We start from the raw sequence: 27,291 nt of genomic DNA, 5'->3' as shown, positions 1-27,291 counted from the left end.
CAACAACATAACTGTAACAATATCATTGGTCTTATTTAACAATTGTTCAATACTTACTTTTTTACACAATATAATATTATAGCGGTTGAAATGACATTAATGTATGCAGATATATTTTAGCAATGTAATATTTTAAGATGCAAAAACTATTGCGCACAAATAAATTTTCGCTGTTGCTTTTAATTTTCACAGTGTTACCATGTTACTCACGGCCTTGCAAAAATGGTGGAATATGTCAGGCAAATGACGAAACCTTCAACTGCACATGTGAAGAACCATTTTATGGAAATGATTGTTCGAAAAGTGTGTATATGTATTTAAAAACTCCAAATGTTATTCTGATTGGAATTAAAGTGTTTAATACAGAACAAAATATTTGAATTGTTATTTTACTTAAATATAGCTATTTAGCTATGTATCTTCTTTGTAAATCGCACCTATTAAAGTAATCATTTTCTCCATTCATATAATGTCTCGTTATATAATTAAAAAAAAGGCAAACATATATGTTGAAGATATAAGATCAATAATAGGAAACATTTATCAACTGCCTAGATATTATGAGAGTAAAATATTATACAATGATGAACGAAAGACATCTCGTAGACGCCTATTTATGTAGAAAATAAAACACAGGTTTTTCATAAGTCATTACTTTTATAAATAGTTTTACTTGAATACTCTGAAAAATGTCGCCCTGGATTTGAAAAACAACTCCAATTCAGATATAATTTTCTTCAATTTTAGAAAAACCCGACTGCCGTTGCAGCGTATCCGGTGATCCGCATTACAGAACTTTTGATGGGCAAATGATCCACTTCATGGGAATTTGCAAATATACATTGGCTAAATCAACAAAACTAGCTCCGTATATCTTTGCAGTTGAAGTAAAAAATGAACACCGTGGTAATAAACGGGTCTCTTATACTAGAATGGTGGACATAATTTTACCCAATGTAACAATACGTCTATTGCCAGGGCATAATATTCTTGTAAGTCTTATTTTTTTATATTTCATAATATTAATAACTACCGTTCCATGTTATGGAGACTACTGACATTGCTCTTTGAACAATAAATGACTTTGTACTATTGATGCAGGAAATTATTAAACTAATAAAGACTTTTGTAACTCCAGGTCAATGGAGAAAAACGTTCGTTGCCGATAAAACATGTTTTAGGATTTTCTGCCAAATTCTCTGGCGGTTGGATAACCGTGTCAACAGAATGGGGCCTGTATGTTCAGTTTGACGGAAGACACCGAGCCAATGTAAAAGTACCAGCGACCTTTGCCAATAGATTGACCGGAATCTGTGGAAATTGTAATGGTAAAAAAGATGATCTGCGAACGAAAGATGGACAAGATGTTTCCAAAGATCGTGACCGATTCTCTAAGGTCGGTAATAGTCATAAAGTCAAAGATGACAGTGACAAGCCAGAAGCCAAGTAAGATATAAATATTTTTGATTATTTATTATGCAAATTTTTACTACTCCTTAATATTTACACTTTTTATCGAGAAAACCGTCTAGCTTTCTGGCAAAGATTGAGACTTACATACAACTACCTGACAACATACATACAGCCATCCAACGCAATCAGCCATGTAAATGATAAATAGATCAACACCTAGGATGCATAAAATGAATAATATTGCGATGCCAGTTTTGCAATAATATTAATCATCTACAATCAAGCATAATTATTTTACATTTTAACTTGCATAAAACGTAAACAAGAAAAGTGGTGAACGTCCATAGCAACGATAAGTAAATAATCTAAACACAGGATACGATTGTCATAACTGGAAAGCTATTCTCTCCAAATCATGTATTGAATTATTTTCCTGACTACTTTGTAACATGTGATTTAATTGGCACTAAACAATGGTATTTTATTATAATTTTCACAATCAATTTCAATTAGTCTAATCAAATATTAAATAAATTTTGCGTATTAAATGATGTAACCACAAATAACATTGCACATACATGGTTTATTTGTAAAATTTGTTATTGATTTCAATATTACCACGTTTTCTTCTAAGAATCATTCTTTGTGTTGTTGTTTACTTTACGTGTTGTACTTTATATATTAACGATGCAACTGTTAATAAACAGTCTTCTCGAACTCTCGTTAGGTTTAAGAAGAAAGTTATGCATCAACATTTACACTTCGAAACTATATCATCAATAGTATTTCTACATTTAATTTGAATCAAAAGGTGTTAAATTATCATCGTATGTTCTCCGTTCAATATATATATATATATATATATATATATATATATATATGTATATATATATATATATTTATATATATATATATATAAATGCGACGTTTTACTTCATTTTATTTAATAAGTTGAAACTTACATAAATCGAAAGAATGAAGGACAATCTTAAAAGTTCATAGTTTCAAGAAAATATAGACTTATATATATATGTATATATATATATATATGTATATATATATATATTGTAAACAGAAATAACTATATTGTGTTTAATTCTTAATTTGCATATCATATGGATAAACACATCATAGATAGGATAACACATTTTAGCTTTTTATTTTATCCAGGTGTGATGTGGACGTGATTAATGAGACTTGTGCACCTGCGCAAACCCAGAGATGTGACGTAATGCGACATAAAATATTCCAGACATGCAGTCAAAAGCTCGGCGATGACCGAATCAAAGAATATTGGGATTCATGCAAAATTGACGCCTGTGCTTATCACGAAGATAAAAATGTGTTAGAAAAAGTTATTTGTGAATCTATCGAGGGATTTGCTCGCGAATGCGAAGAAGCCGGTTTCATCCTTGATTGGAGAGAAGTGTCAAAGTGCCGTACGAAAACTATTTTATTTACAGAATTAGATTTCGATTGGTCTTCTTATTCACCCATTATTTGTATAGAATAAAGGATGTGGTTTTAGTATATAGCCATGTTAAAACGCTTGAGTGATTTGCGGAGAGATTATCAATTATTATTAATTTCTCGTTATTTTTAGCCCAGTCAAATCAAGTGGATTGAGCACAGAGGTGTTAGTGTTATATTTTTAATTTTCGTTTACTCACATTCAATTTTCGAACGAGATGTTATCAGCGGTTCTTTGTTAATGATTTCATAAAGCACAACCGGTTCAGTATTCTCTATTACGTGCCATTATGATTGTAACTCATATCGTGTTTTTGCAATAGTCCCTATGACTTATTTCTTGCAGATAATTTTCCTTACTTTTTTATCATTCAGTGCCAACCTATTATTAGTTCGAATGTTTGCTTCCAAGTTGGCATTTTAATTTGGGTAGTACTAACTTAAAAGTGTGTTTCTTTTTCTTCTTCTTCGTCTTCTTCTTCTTCGTCTTCTTCTTCTTCTTCTCCTTCCTCTTCTCCTTATTATTATTATTATTATTATTATTATTATTTACCTTAACTTCAGTGTTGTGATGCTTTATAACAGTTAATTTTTCACTCAAGAGCCGAGTTTACACCAAAGCTAGAGAGCATATTCAAAGAATAAATTAGATGGAAAGCACCTGGCGTAGGATGCTTGTTAAGATTATCAGAACTGACTTCTGGAGTACGGTGATGCGATGTACAGTTTTTTCAAAATCACGTGGAATTGAGCAAACGCACCTGTGACAATTGTACCACAACGTAGCATTTGTGATAGTTCCGTAGCCGCTCATTCTTCTTTCTTGCTAAGTTGATACCCATCAATAATTTGGAATTCATTAATATTTTTTATTAACAACTACAATGTCCGATTTGTTATATTTCGGTCACAATAAACCATGAAGTCTGAGAGAGTCTTTCCTCGTTTTCCACTATTTTAGAGAAATGAAGTAATTATTATTATTAAATTCGGATTGAAAAACATTTATTAAAGGAGAATGCTGGAATTGAACTCTATGGTCAAAAGTTAAAAATGAATACATATTGCTATTTAGATAGGATTTATGGAATGTAGAATGACCCCTTGTTAGAAATGATTATAAGAACAAAGTTAGGCCAGAGCAATAATATTATTTTTTTGTGTTGCCATAAAAACGTGTTTGAATCATATGTAATGTCCACGTGGAAAATATTCACGTTTAAACGCGTTCTGATGTAACAAGGAAATATAGATTCAATGTGTAGAGTTAAGCTAGGATTCGAAAGCAGTTCAGTTAGGGGGAGTTAAGGAAGAGAGTTCCAAAAGGAGAGTTGAGTTAGCCTATGCTCTTTTCGGAAGCGAGGCTGAGAGGGAAAGACAAAATGTAGTAAATCTTATTTCCACCATTCTCATCACCAGCTGGAATAAATTCCTTCATGCTGTTTGTAAGCGTTTGTATTTGTCGTCATTCTAACCGCAAGGTAATGTGTTTTTGTCTTCGTCTTATATAATAAACTTTATAGGGTATCACTTCTAAAAGTGTTGTCTGTATCTCCCTCATCAGAATAATTTATCTTCCCTCTTTGTGTGAAAGGAATTGTCCATTACACATCTCTTCACCTATATCAACCTGATATTATAAATATGAACTCTCCAAGTTATTGTCTCGTCGTCGTCGTCGTCGTCGTCGTCGTCGTCGTCGTCGTCGTATTCGTCGTCGTCACTGTGTAATTCAATATTATTAATGTTCCGTCCCCGTTATATTCTTATTACCGGTATGTACACTTTTCCCGCTCTTGGCACAACCCTAAATGCAGATTTGCACATATTTTGTCAAAGCGTCGTTGCTACTCTTTTTGAGCAAGTGTACAACACGCAGCAACAATGTGTTACACTGTTTAAAGACTCATACTACACAGCATGAAGTGAAAAGTCATCTCTTTGAAAGATTCTGCGTTTGATGCTGACTGTCCTTAATTGTTTGCCAGCTGAAAAAAAGTTCGTCTTCCTACTGCTCATACATTTCCCTATGAATTCGATTATATATTCAGTCTCCTCCACTATTTGCAACGTCATGGGTACACACAAATACGCTACCCTATCGTAGTTTTTTTTTTTTTAAATCTATTAAAGCTACATTTAAATTTGTTTTTCCTCGTTGTGCAGTTCTTAAAAATATATTTATCAATCAATAGTAGTTTTTTTTGCTCCTAAACACTTTTTTCTAGCTTTTTTGCTCGATTAGTAGTGAACCATTTATTTCAATATAGTCATGGCGTTTTGTATCGAATATCCCTGTTAATGTCTTCCATAGAAAATTCAAGCAAGATATTAGTCTGTATCTTCCACATCTTGTCTATTGGTAAAATGTTCATGACTAAAATAGTATTTCCTTATACAACTCATGCAAAATCTAACGCAATCATCCAGAGAGACAGCAAGCCTTTCTTGTATTTTTCTTTTTTCCTCTTTCTTTTTCTCTTCTTTTTTTCTTCTTCTTCCTCCCCTTCTTTTTCTTCTTATTATTATTTTACTCACTAGAAGTTCTTCCATAGGTTATCATAAGAGATTGCTTATTGATAATAACAGTTAATATTCCCGGAGTCTATACCACACAAAGTCGCTCTAGATTTAAAGTATTCTTCACTTCTTTCGAAAACCTTTGGAAATTAATTTGCATTACTGTACTAGTCGCTTACCATTGATTTCTCGCTGGCAGCAATCATTGGTTTTAACGTGAATTTGGATGACAGTAGAGGTCTGGCTCATGCTTATTTTTGTCAGTCTTTTTCTTGTCCTTAACCCTTTACGCCTATGTTTCTAGTACATATAAGGCTGATTATATTGCGAGGGGGCATACATTATAAACTTTCTTGGAGGTTTCAATCTCTTGTAACCGTTTGCTGCTGCTCTCATCCTTTTGTTTTTATTCTTTTACTGTTTACATGCGGCTGGTTATTGTTTGTAGTATACGTGTGTTGGTTTCCACGTTAAAGTATTTTCCTTCAGATTTCAGGTGTTTCATCATTGTCATTGGTGGTATAATCTCAATCTTTTCCTTGGTTCTAAGATTGCTGGCCTGTTCCGAGTGCTGCTAAAATTATTTGTATTTATATTTGCTTTCTTCAGGTTTCATATTCCTTTGGGTTACCTGGCAAACGTTGATATTATGTTTGTTTTTTCGTCTCTTTGTTTTCCCCATGTGACTGTTGAGATGGATAAATCTACAATTTAACAGTTGTTTTCTCTTTTTATCAATTAATGTAATTTCCGCCCTCTTTCCTTGGATCGGTTAATCTGCTTTTACCGCCATGTCCAAAAGATTTTGAGATGTTTGTTTTCCAGTACTGTCTCCGGTTTGTGTTGGCATCAATGGTCTACATGTTCAAAAATCTGTTTTATTTTTCGCACGCAAGCGTTTATATTCTTGCATTTTTTGTTTTATGAGTTTATTTGTTACATTCGATTTACCATGTGGTTTACCATTTCATTTTGCTTGTACACATTCTTTTTGCGTTGTGTGTCGGTTATTATATGGTTTACTGTTTCATTTTTTGTCCAAAGTTATGAATTTTTCTAAGTATTTTTGCGCCTACTCTCCTCTTGCACTTTCGCCATTTTTACAAAGATTCGAGCAATAGCATCTTCCGAGTGTAGTTTCTTGCGATTAGTAGGTAATATCTCGTTATATTTTGGGTTGAAATTTTTTCCTTATATTTCAATTGTTTTCACAGTGCCATTTTCTCTGATGCCAAATTTACCTGTACAGTAGAGCCCCAGGATAGGTCATAAAAAATTAGTAACAAAATACAGTACAGTCTATAATACACATGTGCATAATCAAATAACATTATAAACAACACCATAAGGCGGGGAAAATACCGTAACTAGGGGCCTAAAAACATTGTATTTGACATCGTAACCTGAAAAATCCGTATCCTAAGGCCACCTAGGATACGTATATCGAGGTTCTAATGTATTTGGATTTTTCTTAAGTTTTTAACATGTTTTTTTAAAGAATTACTTCCATTGCTTCGACTATTCTTGGCATTGTTAAGTTATATCTCATATTTGTTTTAGTTCTCTGGCAAACTCCATATATTTGCTTTGTTTTTCTCTCTCTTTGATTTTCTCCATGTGTTTGTGATTATTTTTGTTATTGTTAATATTAATATTAGTAGTAGTATTTACGCATTAGTTATGTTTCCATGTTCATTTATCAGTTATTCCTCATTTCCATTATAATCCGGTATTCCTAAGGTAAGAATCTTCGCGAATTGCCGCATTTTCAACCTATTTTGATAACCATTGAAAATCACTATAGAAAAACAAAAGTTTATCATTGGTTGCTCGCAGATAATGCCGTTTGCACTTTTCCTGAATTCGAGTGGCAATAAACGTCCTTAGGATTTTCTTATTGTCCATGTATTTTCTAATAAATGATGATGATGGCCTACCTCGATTTTTCATTCTCGTTGAGTCGACAAGTTATTAGCGCGACTTTAATTATTTGAAGAAAATCACATTTTGTGGTTTCATGTAGTTCCAGCTTTAGTCCCATTAGATTTGTGTAAATGTGTTGGTATTTTATTATTCATCGACCTTGTGTGGTAATCTAGTTTTTTTATTATTATTATTATTATTATTATTATTAATAATAATAATATTATTATTATTATTAATATTATTATTATTAATATTATTATTATTATTTATATTATTGATATTAGTATAACTTGAAATAAATTTGTTAACATTATGTTACATTTGATTTTTTACTCGACCAAAATTTAGATTTGTTTTCTTGTATTTTTTTTGATGTGTTGATAAGAAAATACTATCAGAAACATTCTTCTTAAATTTCAGGACTAAAGAGCGTTTCATTGAAATTGTAACACTTTTAAGACGAAACTGATAGGAAAGATTTTAATGAAGTTTCCATAAAAATATGTCATATAAATCCTATGATTTATTAATGCTGTGAATTTCGTATAAACCAGATAATTTCTGCTGTGAATTTCGTATAAACCAGATAATTTCCTGATTTCGATAGATCATTTTTATGTGTTTACGATGATGTCGTGAACATATATAGTTTTTCAATTATATCATTGTATGCAATGTATTTCGTTTTAGCTCTTGTCTGTCAACCAAACCAAGTGTATCAGTTCAATGCATCGGTCTGTCAACCTTCGTGTACTGAACCCCAACCAAAATGCGAAGAACATGAAGAGGCTTGCGTATGTAAAGCAGGGTATATTCTCAGTGGTGAGAATTGCGTGCCCAAATCCCAATGTGGTTGTCTTCATAATGGTGTTTATATGAAAGTAAGTAGATCAACAAGAGGTGTTCAACAGCATCAAAGTTTTCTTAACAAGTAGTTTTTTGGAATTACACGATTGCAATCTTAATCAGACTTCATAAACCTAAATATGATGTTCGGGAAGAGTTAACTGGAAAATATGTATTTAATAAATGGCATAATAAGCCTGATAAAATATTTTACACGAAGGAATTTTGTATGTTTCTAAAACATATTTATTTTAGAAGCGTAAGCCATTTTAGTTTCAGAACAGTTTCCGATGGTTCGTTGTTCTACACAAGTCCTGAGAGGTGACTGTTTTGCAATAGATAGTTCTCGAATTGGAATTCACAGAGCAAAGGATTCTTACCGTGTCGAGACGGAGAAAACATATGCGAAATTGCTACAGAAAGGTTTAATGTTTATGGAGCAATTCTGGTTTCTCATTGGTTGGTAGCAGAATGTGAATTAATTCGATTCGTCAGTTCCTATCAACATAGGTTATAAATAGAATCGCCCGACTGTGCGAGATCTAACCTATTATTCATAAAAAATAATGTAACACCCCCTTATTTTTTATAATGGGGAAGCCCCTTTTGTTCATTCTGCTCAAAAATAAATATCTATTTTTATATTCAATTATACATGACAAAAATTAGAAATCATTTGGATCTTAAAATTTTAGCATTTAAAAAGACGCCATTTGTAATTGTATTAAAAAGGGGTTTGTATGTGAAAAGAAACCATTTTTTAAATTTGAATATGCAGTTTTGTTCAAAAACGCATACATATATACATATAAATAAATATACATATAAAGGAACATACTTGCAATATATACTCGTTTTAAAAAAGTTTTTTTTGTTTTTGTTTTTTTTTTTGTTTTTTAAACAATGCAAAAATAGGGCATTTTTGATAAATAAGAAAGAAAATTTATGTGCACAAAAATAAAAGTCAATTGTAATTTATGCGCACCTTAAAATAAGCATACAAAAAGTATTTGTCGAAAAGAAAATTCGCATAGAAAATGGTTGCCAAAAAGTAATGCAAAAGAAAAAAATTGTCAAAAAGGAAATTTACAAAGAAAAGTGTTTTAAAAAGTGACTTTCTTTTACGTTTTTTTTAATTTTTCTTTTTATTTCAGTAAAAGTATTAGTTATGCGTTAGTAGGTTAAAGTGTTAATACAAACAAAATGGATGCAGTTTAACGTCTTGCCGAGGACATTTTTTTTATATATAGACATTTATATACATACAGGCCTGTGATAAAAGTATTCAGTCGAATCCCCCAACAAGTTTTGAAGAAAAAAGCTTTAACTTTATTCTTGTTGCGGGTTTCGTGAATACATGGGCGATATTTTTTTCTGTTGATATGTGATTCAAAATAATGGATTCCTTCTTCACCTCATTTTTTATGAAATGGTATTTTTTATCTATATGCTTAGATCTTTGGTTGATTATCGTGTTCTGTTTTAAGACTATAGTGACTTGATTATCACAAATAATTACTACGGGGCTTTTAGTTAATTCTGGCTCTAAAATAGTCTTTAGGATATTTTAATGTAGAGTGCTTCCAGGGTCGTGTATGTGATCGCGATAAATTCTGCTTCACACATAGAAAGAGATACAATCTGTTGCTTTTTAGATTTCCATGAAATAATAGGCCCATTTTCTGAGAGTCTGAAACAATATCCAGATAGACTTTTTCAATCTTCGTCGTTTCCCCAATCTGAATTCGAAAATTTTTATGATTTTCGGGGACTTTTTGATTTTCTAAATACTAACTTCTGTTCTTTAGTTCCTTTTAAATAACGAAGGACTTGTTTTGCTCTGTTTAAATCATTCATTGTCGGTCTTGATAATTTTTGTGACAGTTTTGTTACTGTATAGCATATGTCGGGCCTGGTTGCAGTAATTAATATATAATTTCGCGGTATTGTTTGCCATTTATTATTTCAGATTCTGTGTGTATATTTTTATTAATATCATTTTCGACCGGTGTAGAACGTTTCTTGCACTCTCCCATTTCAAATTTTAATAGTATTTTGTCGATGTATCTAGATTGATTCATCGTAACAAGTCCTTTGCTTTGAGTAAATTCTATCCCCAGAAACCAGGATATTTTGCCGGGATCGGTCATTTTGAATCTTTTACTTAATTTGTTCTTAACATCGGTCAGCATTATGTAAAAATTTGATGCGCTTAAAATATCATCGCCCCACAAAACCAAAATCAATAGTTTATTGTCTTTGTGTTGGGTATATAAACAAGGTTCTGCAGCGCATTGTCTAAATTGTTGTTTAATCATGAACTTCCAACACTGCGCACTCTGCTTTAGACCGTACAATGACTTGCTAAGTCGCCACACGCTATTTTTATTTTTCATTATACATCCCTCTGGAGGGGTAATATAAATTTCACAGTCTATTGGGGCATTCAAATAAGCATTTTTTACGTCCATTTAATGGATGTTTAGGTCATATTGCGATGCGAGTTGCAGTAAAATTCTGATCGTCGTTAGGTTTGTGGTCGGTGAAAACGTAGAAAACTATACCGTAAATCTGAGGGCATCCTTTAGCAATAAATCTAGCTTTGCACTGTTCAACGCCTGATGCTGTAGTCTTTTTTTTTTGCAAAGACCCATCTTGTAGGAATAGCATGTTTATCTTTTGGGAGATGTACTACGGTGTTATTTTCGGTTAAAGATTTTATATCTTTTTTTCTTCATGGCAATTTTTCATTCATCGCAATGTTCTGAATTAATTGCTTCGTTAAAGCTTTTTGAATAGCAATAGTCGATTTGATAATCTTTTATATTGTCGATCACAAAAACATCGAGTCGCCTTTTATTTCTTTTAGGATATCTTTCAACTTTATCATCATCATCATCATCATCATCATGGATACTCTTATTTCCGTCACTTTTATTGTCTTCATTTGTTTTAATAATTTGAGGAAATATAAGTTCATCCCCTTCATATGACGGGTTTTCGTCTTTAAAATTAAACATGTCTGTGAATTTTACACATAAAATTCTTTTTATTTTATTTTTCTCTGGAAAAAATACTAAATTGGCTGGACCGTTTTTATCGTATCCAAGAAATATACCTCTGTCGGTTTTAATATTCAATTTACTCTTTTTATCTATATATGCAAATCAAGTTGAACTAAATATATGCATTCTGCTTAAATTTGGGTTTTTACCACAGAAAGATTTATATTGGGTTTTATATAGTGTTTTGTTAAAGCACCTGTTGCGTATATAGGCTGTCACCATAAGTGCGTACGTTCAGAGGTTTTGAGGGAGTTTTGATTCAATGAGTAGGCATCTTGCTATTTCAAAAGTATCCGCCACGCTCGTTCCGCAGTCCCGTTTTGGTGTGGCGATCTAGAAGCTGATTTTTTCATGCTTGATATGATGGTTAATTAGTAAAAGTTCAAAGTCTTTACTGGTGAATTCCGTACCGCTGTCGGAGCGAATACACTTTACATCACTGTAGGGACCCATGTCGGCTAAATAATCTTTAGTTGCTAGCAGGGTATCAGATTTGTTATTTAAAAAGTAAACCATTATTAAACCTGAATGGTCATCTACGAATATCAACACATGTCTATAATGTTCTCTGGCCATCGGTTCCACGGGACCGTTCAAGTCACAATACAACATTGATAGGATTTTTTTTGCCTTCTTGTCTGTAGATAATGGCAGGCGGTTTTTGATGAGACTACGCTATTTAAATAGTATAGTCTTCCATTTTTTTAATGTCGAATACGGTTCCATTCGGGTATACCAGTTTTGATTTATTGGGGCTAAAGTTTATACTTGCATATTGTTTAGTGGCAACTTGTACAGAAAATATATTTTGTTTAAATTTTGGGATTAGAATAAACGTTTTCTAGAATACAGAAACATAGTTCACCTTTATTGTTCTTTAGCGAGATTTTAGCATCGCCTCTTTTCAAAACGATATCATTTACACGACTCCCGTCAGCTAGTTCTACAAAATGATTTTGTGGCTTAAAGTTAGGATCAAAAATGATAAAATCCTATTCCTTTGTAATCATAGGTTCCGTGGCCCCACAATCGACAAGAAAATTATTATTGTTTGTTGGAGCATTAAACGTACATGAAAATAAGAATGTATGTTCGCTTAAGGACTCGCCACATTTTTAATGGAGTCGCCATTTTTAGTCCTTGGAAACTCTTGTGATTTGGTCGTCCACAATTATAGCAAATATGTTTTGTACTTTTCTTAGGAGAAAAATTGTTTTTGGCAAAGTTGCGGTCTTTATTCCTGGCATGGGTATAATTTAATTTGTGTGTTTTTATGTGTATTTTTAAATTTCATGATATTTGTAGATTCGTTTTTTTTGTGATCATTTTTTCAGTTTCCTCATAATTTCTAAATGCTACCTTGAATTGGCTAAAAGTCATAGGTTTACCTATCTGGGTTATCACCGTGGTAAATGGCTTGAAATCACTCGGTAATCCCTTAAGGACCATGGAAATCAACAGACTGTCACTTATAACTTCACCAGACATTTTTAAAGAATTTGCAGTCGTTTCGGCTCTTATAATATAATCAGCAATAGTTTCGGCTTCCATTCGTTTTAGAGAGGTCAGTTCAGTATATAAATAAACAATTTTGGGTTTTCCTTTCGATAAATAATGGTCTCTCAATATGTTCAATGCTTTGCAGCCATCGTCCAGGGCTTCTTTCATTACCAGTGATAGACTTCGGTCATCCAAACACTGTATTAATTCCGCAAAGACAATTGAGTTCTTTTCAATGAAGTCGGGATCGTTTCTGTTTTCAGGTTGTGTTTGAAATACTTTGTGTAGCTTTTGAAATCGTAGATATCCTAGAAATTTGCCACAATTCGAATTTTGATTCGGATCCATCGAAATAAATATACACTGGGCACATAACCTCTAGAAGTGTAAGCCATGTTTAGATTTAGAACAGTTTCCGATGGTTCGTTGTTCTACACAAATCCTGAGAGGTGACTGGTCTGCAGTAGACAGTTCTCGAATTGGAATCCACAGAGCAAAATATTCTTACAGTGTCGAGACGGAAAGAACATATGCGAAATTGCTACAGAAAGGTTAAATATTTATGGCGCAATTCTGGTTTCTGATTGGTTGGTAGCAGAACGTGAATTAATTCGATTCATCAGTTCCTATCAGCATCGTTTATAAATAGAATCGTCCGACTGTGCGAGATTATAAAAAATATTGTAACATTTATTATTTTGTATGTCTATAAAACATATTTATTATTGTTACGCTGTTTACGACGTACTCGTCATGTTGCTTTAGATATTCTTTTTAATAATATTCTTGGCGAGATTTAATAGAGTACCTGCTCACTTTTCAGCAATGATTTAAATTGCAAAGTATTATTGACAAATACGTGTTGCTTGAAGAAATATAGCTTCAAAATAACATGATTTGTGATAGTTGTCGACGTTTGCAGTGGCATAATTGATGGATAGAAGACGGGGGAATAAATTGCTTATACGTAATAATAGTGAAGGAGAAAATAGACATTGTGAGATAAAATAGTTATCGGCATACAAACATATTATCTTACTTGACGTAATCTTTAGCGTTAGCTCAAGTTTCTTCAATATAGTTTTCTCAGCTATCTATTAAATATTTGGTTATACTGAACATAAAGCAATGTCAGGGAAATTTCATTTGGTTATCAAGCACACACTGCATCTCTATGTTTAGTCGCATACTCAACTTTTCATAAAATCGCTATTGTCTGTTGCAGGAAGCCAAACGTATATGACATAGCATGGTTTCTTAATGAAGTACATATCTACACTAATTAGTCTTCGTAATATGCGAAACTGACCCCTCAACCAATCATATTTATTTTATAGTAATTTTTAAATAATTCGGAAATTACCAACAGAATTTATAATTTTGTCAATTGATTTTTCATCGGAAGTGATTGGTGTCATATTTAATACATACTATTTTCTTATTTAAAATTAAGTAGTTTTCAACAAATATTTTTAATAGTCAAAATACACATCATGAGTAGCTGTATATTGTTATTCTTAAAATTGATACGTCATATGAAATTATCATCGTATGTTAAAATTAATAAAAAAATAAAATTAAAGGTAGGATTATAATAAAACAAATTATCACTATGAATTATAACATAAATGTGTTTTATATGCACAAAATCGAAATCAGTTTCTTAGTATAGTTATGAATATCTGAAAAATGTATCTGATCTAATAATTTCAAGAGGGAAACAGTAAGTCAAAATACTAATAAGCCAAGTTTGAATTAAACATGTGATAGACACCATTGGTAAATAATCGGTACTGCTTATATGACAAGTGACTTTGATAAGGTTTCATAAGAGACGGAGCATGATCTGTTTGAGAGAAAAATATTAGTTTATAATTAGAATGTTAAAAACTGTTAAAAGAAATTACTTATGTTCATATAAATATACAATGCCTCTTCGCACGTCAACTTTAGACATTTTGCTTCTCCTTCGCTTGTTTTTATAATTCTAACACTGTTTTAAATTAGTATTTTGGGGAGGGGGTGTTACACATTACTATTCCATGAAATAATAAGATTTAAAATGTTTACAAAATGCAAACTGTTTATTTCCTGTTCGAGAGAATGTTAGTTACTTTTTATTTGAAGATAAATATGTTGCGTTATAATATTTTATATAATTATAATTATTTATATTGCATTGCAACTATGAATCAAAATCTGCTGTCTTTATGAATATGATCTTTTTAAAATAAATTGATTCATTAATTTTGTAATATGAAACCAGGAGGTCAAATATCACCATTGAAACTATTATATATATATATATATATATATATATATATATATATAGGAAGATTGTTTCTCTATGATATATTTAATGAAATATTCCACGCACACACATACACATATATATATATATATATACATAAATATATATATATATATATATATATATAAAGTATCTCTACAATTATATATATGAAACTTTGTCTATGCGTATGACTTTGTCCTTATAGACTGAGAAACGGCTGAGAAACGGCTGAACAGATTTTCTTTCAAATTTACCGAACTTTAGTGTATAAGTATGGGAGTGGTTTCAGTAAAGGTTTATCTAAGAATACCCCCCCGATAATTACTGATAATCGATAATAGAAACCGGGCCTCACCGTAAAGCCATTTTCTCTATGTCGTCGTTTAGCAATAATGATAGAACATCGAGCTGTGAACATTATACTGTGGGTAAGTTTATGATGTGAGTTTTGTTTTTTGCATGTACGTTCAAATTCCGCACGTAAATTTCTTTTTTTTTCATTAACTGCCAAAAATGTTATGTAACTTGAAATTTTTGTTTATTTTTGCATGACGTGATCAAATCCCGCACGTAAATTTATTAATGTTTATTTTTTGTTAACTGTAATAAAGTTTATATAAAATAATTTTATAAAAATAACAGTGGTTCTCTAGAGTGCAATGTAAAATAACAGTTGTTTTGGACTAAGTTACTGCACGGATGCATGTAAGGCTTCCTCCCGGGTGATTTTATGGATTTCGATGACAATAAAAATATAGGAGTGTGAAATATTCGTTGATCATCATTAAATCCCGGGCAACGTCGGGTTTCCGTGCTAGTATATGTATATATCTTATTAACTGAAACAGATGGCTATTTGTAGCGACCAACTGTAACTGTTTACCTTTTAATATATATATATATATATATATATATATATATATATATATATATATTAAAAGGTAAACAGTTACAGTTGGTCGCTACAAATAGCCATATATATATAAATAAATATATTAAAAGGTAAACAGTTACAGTTTGTCGCTACAAATAGCCATCTGTTTCAGTTAATAAGATACCCAAACCATCTTACGCTAAAGAAAAAAAGAAAAAAAGTGGGGTCTTCAAAAAGAAACATAAATGTTATAAGTTGGCAGCTCTCTAAAAAAGAAGATTAAAAAATGGAGAAGTCGTCTTTCCACCTTTTTGGAAAATCAGTCAAAACATTATCCCACTTTATACCAACAGCATGATAGACAATTTAGATTTAAAGTTATTAAAATTAGAGCGTATTTTAACAGAACGGTAGAGTCTGTTAGTGGGAGGGTGTTGATTTCAACTGATCATCGAGCAGGTTTGTTGATGAGCCAATTCTTGCATGTCTGTCGCGTGTCAAAGAAAGTTGAAGGGGTGGTAGGGGGGATGCATTTAATAAAAAAGAAATAAAGGCATAAAGATAGAAAGACTAGTTAATACCGAGTTGAATACGGCGAAGAGTCGAAGAATGATGGAGATAAAAAGTGATTAGGAGTGGAATTAGACAAATATAATTTATTGCCTTCTTTTTAGGGATGTGTTCACTTGTAGAACTTTAAGGTATCCCTGTTACTTATTTTTCCTATTATTGCGTTGCTCTTTGTTATTATAAAAGTGTAGTTATGACTAAAGTCACATTTTTATTAAAATAAACAATGAACTGCAGAAACTTAACTATTTCTTCATTCTTATTATGTCATTTCATGATAGATTAATGAAGAGATCACGGATTCCAATTGTAAGACAAAAATCGTATGTAAATCTGGTGGAAAACTAGTCCGTAACCAATTGTCTCCTTGTCAAGCGAACAGTGAATGCAGCATCGAAAACGGAAAACGTTCCTGTGTTTGCAAAGAAGGATTCCAACTTCGAAACGGAAAATGCAGAGGTAACTAGATATTACAAATGTATAAAATATTAAATTTATTCTGAAACAAAGCCCGACATTTCTTAAAGATTTTACTAGAAATGTGCTTGACTTTAGGTCGAACTTTATATTTTAGTTGTGTGCAAATTAGTGGATGATAGAAATTCCGTGTGGGAACCTGTGCTTCAACTGCAGTTTTGAACCATTCAGTGGTCTCATTTGCGCACTGTTAAACTGGAAGAATAAATATATTTCCTCATGGGGCATCTCTGATGAGATGCCTGATGGCTTCCCAGTCAGCCTGTTTGTAATATCCCGTTGTTTTGAGCAGTGAGTCTTCAGTTTTGGATCGAGAATTAAGGGTGATTTCTACCATTATAACAGCGTGATCAGCATTCCCGAGTGGAATGTGAGCATTCGTTATACAATCATCGGGAACTGTTGTCAGAAATAAATCTAGAAGTGAGGCATGCTGATATTGCTGGTCTGGGAAACATGTCGGAAATATAACCGTCTGTGATAGGGAATGAGATATAGAGAGCTAATTGTTGTGCTACCAGCTACGTCTGTGTAAGTAGAGAATCCAAGCCAGTTACTGTGGTGGACATTGAAGTCACCAAATACATGTACTAGTGCGCTAGTATCCAGGGAGAGTGCTGTATCTATGTTGTCAGAGACTTTTTTTTTATTAGAGTACAGCCCTGGGTTGAGGGAGAGCGGTATAGAAAATGTAAGTAGCTAATACTATGTTGCATGTTATGTCGGAAGGACATAAAGCCCCGGTTGTCTGATTCTACTTTTTTGTCTCTAGTCACGGGCGGGTGTTTCAAATATAGCCTCCAAGCCCGTGCATATGTCTGTCTGAGTCCTTTCGGCAGAGTCGGAGATAACAAGGAATGTTAAAATAGTTAGCGGTAATGAAGGAGTGTACGTTAGTTTCACAATGCTAAGATATCCGGGGTGTTTACTAGGAGAAATGAGTTAACATCATCTAAGTTAGTTCTAAGCCCAACGATATTCGTAAATGCAAGGCTTAAGGGTAGAGGCAAGTTGGTTTTCTTTGAATTTGGTCCTGGTTTGCTTGAACCGTCATTTTATTTAATATAAAAGTTTCAATTAGGGTGGGTGAGGGGTGCTGGACAAGTGGTTGTGCAGAATATCAGACATGCAATACAAGTAGACCATCAGCTGTTTCCTCACGCATAGGAAAGCCCACCGGGGATGAGTGCAGGGTTCCTTTCCATGCGCGCATGGCGCTAAAAACATCCAGATATTATACAACTGTTGATGGAGCAGCGTTCTAAGCGCTACTAAAGAGTTAGGGTTCCTATACTATCAGTCGGAAACAGCAGCAAGGAACTGTCAATCCGTTACTCTCAACCCATCAGACAAAAGTCAGCTCAGTACAACTGTACCGGCATATATGGTACTGAAGCCAACCCACAGTTAGGGGGTGGGTGGAATATGGCGGGAACAGGAAACAAGGTCGACCGCTGGGTAATTCTGTCGAGTCCCTGTAATATAACCTCTACTCGTGGCTTATCGGCAAAGAAGGAGTATGAAAGCTGGGCGATAGGCAGAGTTTATCTCCTCCTTAAGCAGTTTAGGTTTGCCAACCGGTAATTTGTTTGAGCTACTCTAGGAGGGTTGTTGTCCGGAAATGAAGAGGCCGCTCCCCCTAGGTTTAGCTTCAGCGTTCTCCTTCTCCTAGACGGATGACCGGAGAAGATCTACGGGTCTATCAGTAGCGAGAGGTTTAACCCCGCGCCTGGCTTCTAAATTAGGTATTTCTGTGACCCTGTATTGGTAGTTAATGTTAACCGGTTATTTATCTACTAAAAATTACACTCCTCGAAGTGATTTAAAAGGACATTGCTATGCTTTTCATTTTTATTGCTAAAGGAGAGGATAAGTAGGAATTCATGCAGTGAAAGCCACTAAATTTGCAACAGGATTTGTTTGTTTGTTTGTTTGTTTGTTTGAGAGAGAGAGAGAGAGAGAGAGAGAGAGAGAGAGACGAGAGTTTAGTCATGGTTTAGAGTTAGGCATTCCTTAAGCGTTGCCGTACTCATGAAACGCTGTAAATTATATTAGCATTTAGGCTTTATTTTGAAACTTTGAATATATAATAAATTCAATTAAAATTATATTTCTCCATTGGAATATAGTAGATTAATCATTATTGATGAAATAAGTACTGCTTCTCTATATGTATATGTACATTTCCTCATATTCTTGCGAATTTCAATAGTCCTAATATACATAAATTGAAATTATTCGAGTTATTACATTGAAAGTAAATTAATGAACTATTTACTTTTTCAGAAATGCCTCCTTGCAGTTGCAGTGCATCTGGCGATCCTCATTACAAAACATTTGACGGGCAAATGATCCATTTCATGGGAATCTGCAAATATACGCTGGCAACGTCAACAGAAGAAGCTCCGCACATGTTTGCCGTTGAAGTAAAGAATGAACACCGCAGGAATACTCGTGTCTCCTATACTAGAATGGTGGACATCAAATTACCGAATGTGACAATACGACTTTTACCTGGACATAAAATGCTTGTAAGTAAAACTATTAATATTTAACTTCATGGATAGATAAGAATGGGCAACAATTTTTTTTTAGTTTAGGAATGTTGTTTAGATTTCTAAAATTGCTTTAGGGTATTTTTAACCTACTGAATCAGGAAATAGCACCTCTTTTCATCAGATCAAATTTTTGTGCTAATTTGAAAGAAATGAGATTTTGTGAACAAATTGATCATATTTTGTGGCATTATCAGCTGATTTTTGTCAACACATATCATCCTAAATATGCTTTAAGATAAAACATTTTTTCTTACAACATATATTGATTATCTGATAGGAACGTTGGTTACTGTAAACTGAATAGTGGGCATTAATAAACGCAAATTGTATGTTGCTTCACCATTCATTTCTGTTTCTTGAATTTCTGTTTCTTCGAACTCCTGGCGTGCTCAGCGACAGGGAGGTCTCTTTAAAAATGTCAACAGTAGTCAGTTACCATGACTGCGTCTAAGCGACCATGATACACGGTCTCTATCTCGTTCAAGTCCTGATGAAATATCCCCCTTGCTCGTCACTCATTGAACCCAGGTTCTCAGGAAATTGACTATATGTGAAAATAGGTATTGCATCTTCACGCTTATGTTACAGCTTAAGTGTCTGAAAGTAGTCAGCATGTTGACAAATTTTGCGTAGTTTCTGGCATTTTTATTGCCAAGAATTTTTGTCACTACCAGAACAAATGCCTGCTACGCTTCAAATTACACTTCGTCTACTGAGTTTTCGAACTTTGGATCTTTGATGAGCTACCGAATCTAAGGAACGTCAAAGATGCAACTTGTCAACTTTTCTATAGTCATTCATGCAAATCCCCGCCCAAGTAAATGAAGCAGTAACCATCCAGAGCCTTTGTGAACGGCTTTAGTCAAGCTTGATATGCAGCAGTGGAAAGAGTATTCTGACTTTGCTCCCCATAGTCGTTAATGACGTTCTTCCCTTTGCAAAACACCAATTTTGTAAAAATTTAGAAGTTTCATGACTTCAAACAGATCCCTTGTAGATATAACAATCCAGAGCTATCGACTTGAATACTTCTTGTCATGAAAATAATCATTTCCAACAAAACTAATTATTCGACATAACATTTTACCGCCACCAATTTTTTTTCTAAAATACTTCACACATGCGTATTTGTAAAAAATGAAAACAAAACCGTAAAAAAGGCATGCGCCCATAACGTAACCAGATTGAGCAAAACTAATGTGATTTTTTAATTTATCGCATCAGATTCGCCCTAAATCAGCTGAAAACTACAGAAAACAAATTTGTTGTTAACCAGTGGATTAATAAAAATAATAGCAGGCGTGCGTTCATTTCCGTAAATTGTCGCATAAAAAGCCCTACTTCTCTCAACGTAGAGAAAATAAAAGATTGGCTTGGATTCAATTGTCTTTGTAGCATCTACATTATAATATTATGCAATTGATTTCTTTAAAATTATTTAATCTTCAGTAATTTTTTAATTAATAGTATTCTTAGAATATTCAAATTTAATTAAATTCTTATATTACCATTCTATCAATTTAGGCCTTAGTGGAAAAGAAATAGTTTATATAAACTCAAGCATGACTTTGTTACATATTTACAAATGTTTTATGTGCATAATATATTTATTGTTATAGTGTTTTTAAAGCAGTTTAGTCCGTGTAAATTACTCGATATTTGTTTATCGACACCGCTTTCATAATATATTTATCTACCGTGAAGTAGCTATGCATGATTTAAATATATTTCAGTTATTAGTTTAAATACTTCCCGTATTCTTGCATTTGATTTAAAATTGTGAGAAAACCAACGATTTATTTTGATTTTAAAACAAAGTTAATTTATATTAGTTTACTCTTAGTGCTATTTTATTTTTATTTAAACAACTGAAAATCGTCGGCGAGTGATATGCAAAATAATAAGATGGTATAGGAAAAGAATAGTTAATTAAACAATCTCTCACGTTAATAACGAGAGTCTAAATTATTTAGAGTGCTATTTTTAACATTGATAGAGGGGGTGTTCATTAACTATCTGTGCTTTCACACTATGGAATAATGTTTATATTTATTTTATTTTAATTACTAGCGGGGGGTACCCGGCGTTACCCGGGTATTTGGAGGTGTGTATGTAGGAGGGGGACCCTGTTTTAATATTATAAAAAAACAGGATGTTATAAAAAATAGGAAAACCCAAAACAAAGCAAAACCGCAAACAAGTGTACAAAAAAAAAAGGAAAAGATGTGTAAAATGGGAAAAAAGGTTTAGGTAGGAAGACAGTCTCGAACCCGAAGCATCAAGGCTAAGGCGGAAATAAAATGCCTGACACGTTACCTCTACGCCAAAGCGACACACAATCGAGAGCGGTTAAAATTAACCCTTTAAAAACACTTGCAGGTGGTTGAAACTAACGTCAACGTTTTTTACGTCAAATATGACATCATTGTCGTAGTAGCAGGAGGAGGCAGAGTTTAGGGTGAAGGAACACCCACACAGACCCCCCACACACATTTTAGCTTTTATATTTATAGATGCCCCGCCCTGGTTTAGCTAATATATGACGCGTAAAATTGAAAGTAATACAAAACAAAACGAATGTGAAAGAATACCAAAGGAAAAAAGAAAAAAGCCCCAAAAGTTATCGCGTAAAATGCAAATATATTAATTTAAATCTATTGCTTTTTTTGTTTTGATTTTTAAATGGAAAAACAAAATTAAAAAAAAATACCGTGCATGAGAAAATATGTTTATTAGATTTTATTTATTTATTTTTCTTTGTTTCAATAAAAAAGGAAAAAATGAATAAATAAAGCCAGAAAACTGACTGTGTTTTTAAAATTTTTTTTAATCGATGGCGTAGTAGTAATTGTGCTAATGAAACTGTCAGAAATGCAATATATAGAAATAAATAATGAATAAGTAACTAATCCCAAAATAGGAAGTCAGCTCTCCCCCCTAGTATCACGTATGAAATCAGTGCAAAAGTAATAGAAGTCTAAAGACAGAAAATAAAATATTAAGGCGACTAATCGGTGCAAGATTTGAAGAACGCTGGCGGCTGACTGTTAACGTTTCTTGTAAAAACTGGAATCCAATGTTATTTCGTTTCGTTTAAGTAATCCTTCGATTCGCGACCCCCACCCCCTATAAAAAAGAGAAAAATACAAAGGGAAGGAAAAAGGGGGAAAATAGGAAGACATTTATAAAATGGCACAAGTAACTCGCACAATAACTGGAATGTACAGTCGCGTTTCACCCGACGGAAAAATACCAATCCATATTTTTTAAGCAACTAAGAACTCAAACCGATGTTCCTCGTACATTCCCCTGTGGACGTATCCGCAGCGGTGTAAAGTGGTCGTGGGCGGAGTATGAATTGAATAGAGAAAAAAGATTTTACAGCTTTCATTGATTTTAACCGATTGTGACAGTGAACTCTTACCGGAAGAAATATAGAAATGTACGAATATCAAGGAGCTGTAAGGGTAGTAGGCCTATAGCACACCTCAGATCCTGTGCTGAAGTGTGGGGACATTACATTTGAATGTAATGTCGTGATTTTTAACTCACACGGGAAAAATGAGTTCATTTTATTTATATAGAGAAGAGAAGAGATTACAGTATGGTAAATTATTAGATTGTTTTTCTTTTACTGCAAAAAAGTCATTAAATTGTTGAGTAAAACAAAAGATTACCCACTATAAATGTTAAAAAGTCGCTCTATATTTGACATTTTATAATTATCAATGTTTATGAGTGTTTTTCTTGACAAAAGTGCTTTTGTTTCATTTTTTTTTAACATGACCCAGGTACTTTGTAAATACTGTATCCTCATAATATCATCGGGTTAGCATATTAGCAATTATAAGTTTTTGTTGTGAAAGAAAAATATTATTACAGCTCTATACTCTGCTAATTTTCCTAAATATTTTAGGCGATTTAATACAAACAACCTAAAAAACGAATAAGATAAAACAAACTGTTTCGTATGTTAATTTGATGTAAAATGATCACCTCTTCCGGATTAGACAGTACTTTAAGGAAATGCAAGCAATTTCATTTTAAATCTTGGATATGTTTATGTTCCTGATCACGCCTCTTTCCTACTACTTGCCGTATGGCCAAGTAGAAATACGAAGAATAAAAGGAGTTTAGGTTCTTAACCGGCGTGCTGTCTGCTAAACTGATAGGTAAAAAATAAAACAGGAAAAAACTATCTTTCTGTGAGTTTGATAAGAAGTGTTATTTATAAAACTACCAACAGCAAAAGCCAAAAGATTCAATAGCGAAACATTTAAAACAAGTAAGGCCTCATTATTATTGAAGTAAATAAAAACACTTATATGATAGTATAAAGTTAATCATTTCAAAATCAATGGAAAATACTTCAATACAAGGAAACAACTGAAAATATTAAATAATAATAAATAGCCAACAAATTTCTAAGGCATTGATGTGTTTTTTTCTTTCTTTTTTAGGTTAATGCCGAAAAACGTACTCCGCCAATCAATAACGCTTTGGGATTCTCTGCTAAGTATTCCGGCGGTTGGATAACCGTTTCTACAGAATGGGGCTTGCAAGTTCAGTTTGACGGAAGACATCGAGCTAATGTAAAAGTACCTTCGACATTTTCCAACAAGTTGAGCGGAATCTGCGGAGATTGTAACGGTAAAAAAGATGATCTTCGAACAAAAGACGGAAACGATGTCTCCCGAGATCGTGACCGATTTTCTAAGGTTGGAAATAGTCACAAAGTAAATGACGACAGCGACAAACCGGAACTCAGGTTGGAACAAAACCATTGCGAAATTTTTATATGTGTTGTTATTATATATTTTACTTGTAAATTTTGCCACGAGTAATGAGCTTTGAAATATTCTTTTATATATATATATTTAAAAAATAGACACGATTTCCCTTCTAGAAATACATATCATACCAATAAAACCCAAGACGCCACATATTTATTCAATCATGTCACATTACCGGTCAATACCTGATGCATCTTTTCCGGTTCTTATCGATTTAGTTCAATATAATAAATCTCTACAATAATTCCCTAGAAAAACCACTGTCTCAAGCAAGAGGTGGAAGCTCTTGCTTCTTCACTTACTATGTTTTTCACCTATTTCAAATATATAGATTAATTACCAAATATTTCATGGTGTTCAATTATTAAACGGATCCGTGATTATTTCATTTTATCGTTTCGTTTTATTAAACGTCATCTAATTCCCATTTAGTATGTAAATTATGAGCACCCCTTATTCGTTTTTTGTTCGACTTCTAGCACTTTGATTGGCTGCTCAAATTCGTTTCACAGTTTAAAAGATTTCATTATCAAACAGTTATTTAGAACGATTTACATTCAGTATAAGTTTCCTGCTTACACGCTCCGACAAAAACATAGAAACCTCCGCCACAGCAATATTACACGGCCCTTCAAACCGCTTATCGCAACCAATACACACAGTTTTATTATTTTCCTTAAAAAATGAACTACGAAATTGTTCATTTCCACTGAATACATGACTTTTCAGATTTATCAGATTTACCTATTCTTAACGCTCGCAACCAGGATGGCATGCATGGCAACCGAAACGGCAAATCTGCTTGCCTGATGCTTTGCCTTAAACTTCACTTTAGATTCAACTAATCATCCCCTCTTAACTTTTTCTTGCGGAATAAAGCTCGATGATCTGAAAATCAACCCTGTCCTTGTTCTTGATACCATAAAATACTACACCCAGAACAAAAATAATAGCCTTATTATAGAATTTACCATACTTAATTTTTTGCGTGAACAGATTTGAATGAGACTTAAATGGAAATCGTGATATATTATGGTAACTACGTAGGGTTTGTTTACATTGTGCTGTGTCTCTTGATTTCCGATCTTCTAATTTTTTAATTTTTTTCAGGTGAACGACAATGATAGCTTCTTGTATATTTCGCTACAATAGGGCGTGAAAAAGCTCTAACTAGTAAGGAGAAATAAACTTTCATCAAACCATTTACTAAAGGCAAAAAGAAACAAAAAAAACGATAAGATAGTGGGTGTTCCAGGACTTTACTGTTATAGATATGATAAATGTGGTCCGTCAGCTACGTAAAAAACTAGGGTTAACAAATAAATCAATTTTTATCGCCGTTGGACTTTCTAAAGTTCTTACACCACGTGGAATGAGATCATTCTCTCCACTGCGTCTGTCAGGTGCCCTCCGAAATTGTCTCCTTTGACCACAAGACATACGATTTTGAGGATAGAATGAAGATAAACATGAATTACGTTTCCTAAACATGAATCACCGAGGAAACCCGGACAACCCTTGATTGACCTAACGGTTGCTGGAACCGAGCATCATCAAAGTTGAAGGCGTAAACAACAGGGAGGAGGAATGTAGGTATTGTCATAGTACATGATGGCGTGAAAATTACGTCTGCATCATATTGTGACATGTTCAAAGACACCCTGAATCCATGGCTGGACGACATACTTCCTTGCTGAAAAGCTTGATTTTCATGCATGATAACACATCTTCAAACTCTGCTCGTACTACCACATCATTTTAAGCCTATCTGAGGTTCCATGGAGCAGTCATACCTAAAATAATGAAACTAACTAGTTTTATGGATTCTAGGATTATTGGATTTATTAAACGTCATAGGGGCATGTTAGCAAGTAATACATTTTTCGTTAGTTGAAATATTTTAATGAAATATTTATTTATCAATAAAAGACGTATTAAGAACTTATATTGTTTAATTTCACTCCTTAAGTAATATAAATATTTGTTTGGGGCTTTTTTTCAATTAAAAAGCTATAACCGCCGTCAAGTCAAAATATGTAAAATTTATATAAAATTTGGTTCCCAAAAAACTAAAACGTATATTCGTTATAAATTTCACAGACATTATTAGCATCATAAGTCTGTTAACTTTTTATTGAAATCCCGTTAAATAGTCGATATATGCTCAATATTATTTATAAATCTATTATTTTCATTTTGGGTGTAAATTCAGGTAATTGTGAAAACGTATCGCAAAATTCATGGAATTTTAACCATTAGTTTATTTTTACGATATGCATAAACAACACATACATATTTTCATTATTTTCGTACGTTGAATGATTTTTTTTATGAGGGTCATATGATTAATTATCTGAGAGAACTTCTCAAACAAAAAAAGATTAAAGATAATGAAGAAAAACAGTATCACTATTTTAAAATATTTCATTACAGCTGATTGATAATAAATCTGTTTAGGAGGAATTCATTAACAAAGTAAAACTGGAGACAAGGAAAAACAAATACTCTCAGCATTTAAAAATATTTATTCCAGACTTATTTATCCTTAAGTCTAGTGTTATTTATTTCAAATAGTGCTATTTTTGTTCGGTCTTTATATTATCAATCGCAGCACACCAGGTTTCGTGGTGCCAAGTTATGCTTTAGCACTGTGGTTTTGTAAATGTTAGTAGATTCAGTGTTATATATTTGGGTCTATAAGATGTAAGTAATCCCAGGTATTTTTAAATTGTCTTCGTATACTCGCTTTGTATTCTAGTTGTATTTTAACTGTAGTCCTATTTCTTTTACGTTAACTGGAGCTAGTAAATGCCTCCTATGTGAATTAGTATATACATTCCAATAGTTCTTGTACTTTTCATGCAGTTGCATGGATTAATCCTGCTTTGACTTCACCTTTTAAAAACGTCGTTTCCAATTTCAATTACAAGCGTGCCAGAAATTCAATTTCAGTTTCAATTACATTTCAATTACAAGCGTGCCAGAC

At 32.9% G+C, this 27,291-nt stretch overlaps 1 protein-coding gene across 1 annotated transcript in view; it reads left to right on the top strand.

Moving 5' to 3' along the window:
• The window catches only part of LOC145240285 (zonadhesin-like), a 129,345-nt gene that overhangs the window by 44,814 nt on the left and 57,240 nt on the right, over nt 1-27,291 (top strand). The window contains exons 13-20 of the mRNA XM_080103866.1: nt 193-303; nt 748-992; nt 1,139-1,446; nt 2,584-2,852; nt 8,020-8,210; nt 16,759-16,936; nt 19,241-19,485; nt 23,973-24,280. Of these exons, the coding sequence (XP_079959992.1) occupies nt 193-303; nt 748-992; nt 1,139-1,446; nt 2,584-2,852; nt 8,020-8,210; nt 16,759-16,936; nt 19,241-19,485; nt 23,973-24,280 (1,855 nt within the window). The remainder of the gene's footprint in view (nt 1-192; nt 304-747; nt 993-1,138; nt 1,447-2,583; nt 2,853-8,019; nt 8,211-16,758; nt 16,937-19,240; nt 19,486-23,972; nt 24,281-27,291) is intronic.

The sequence above is a fragment of the Euprymna scolopes genome, chromosome 19 (assembly GCF_053919585.1).
Source record: "Euprymna scolopes isolate OS-2025 chromosome 19, ASM5391958v1, whole genome shotgun sequence".
Classification (NCBI taxonomy): Eukaryota; Metazoa; Mollusca; class Cephalopoda; order Sepiida; family Sepiolidae; genus Euprymna; species Euprymna scolopes.
This window is presented reverse-complemented; position numbering and strand designations above follow the sequence as displayed.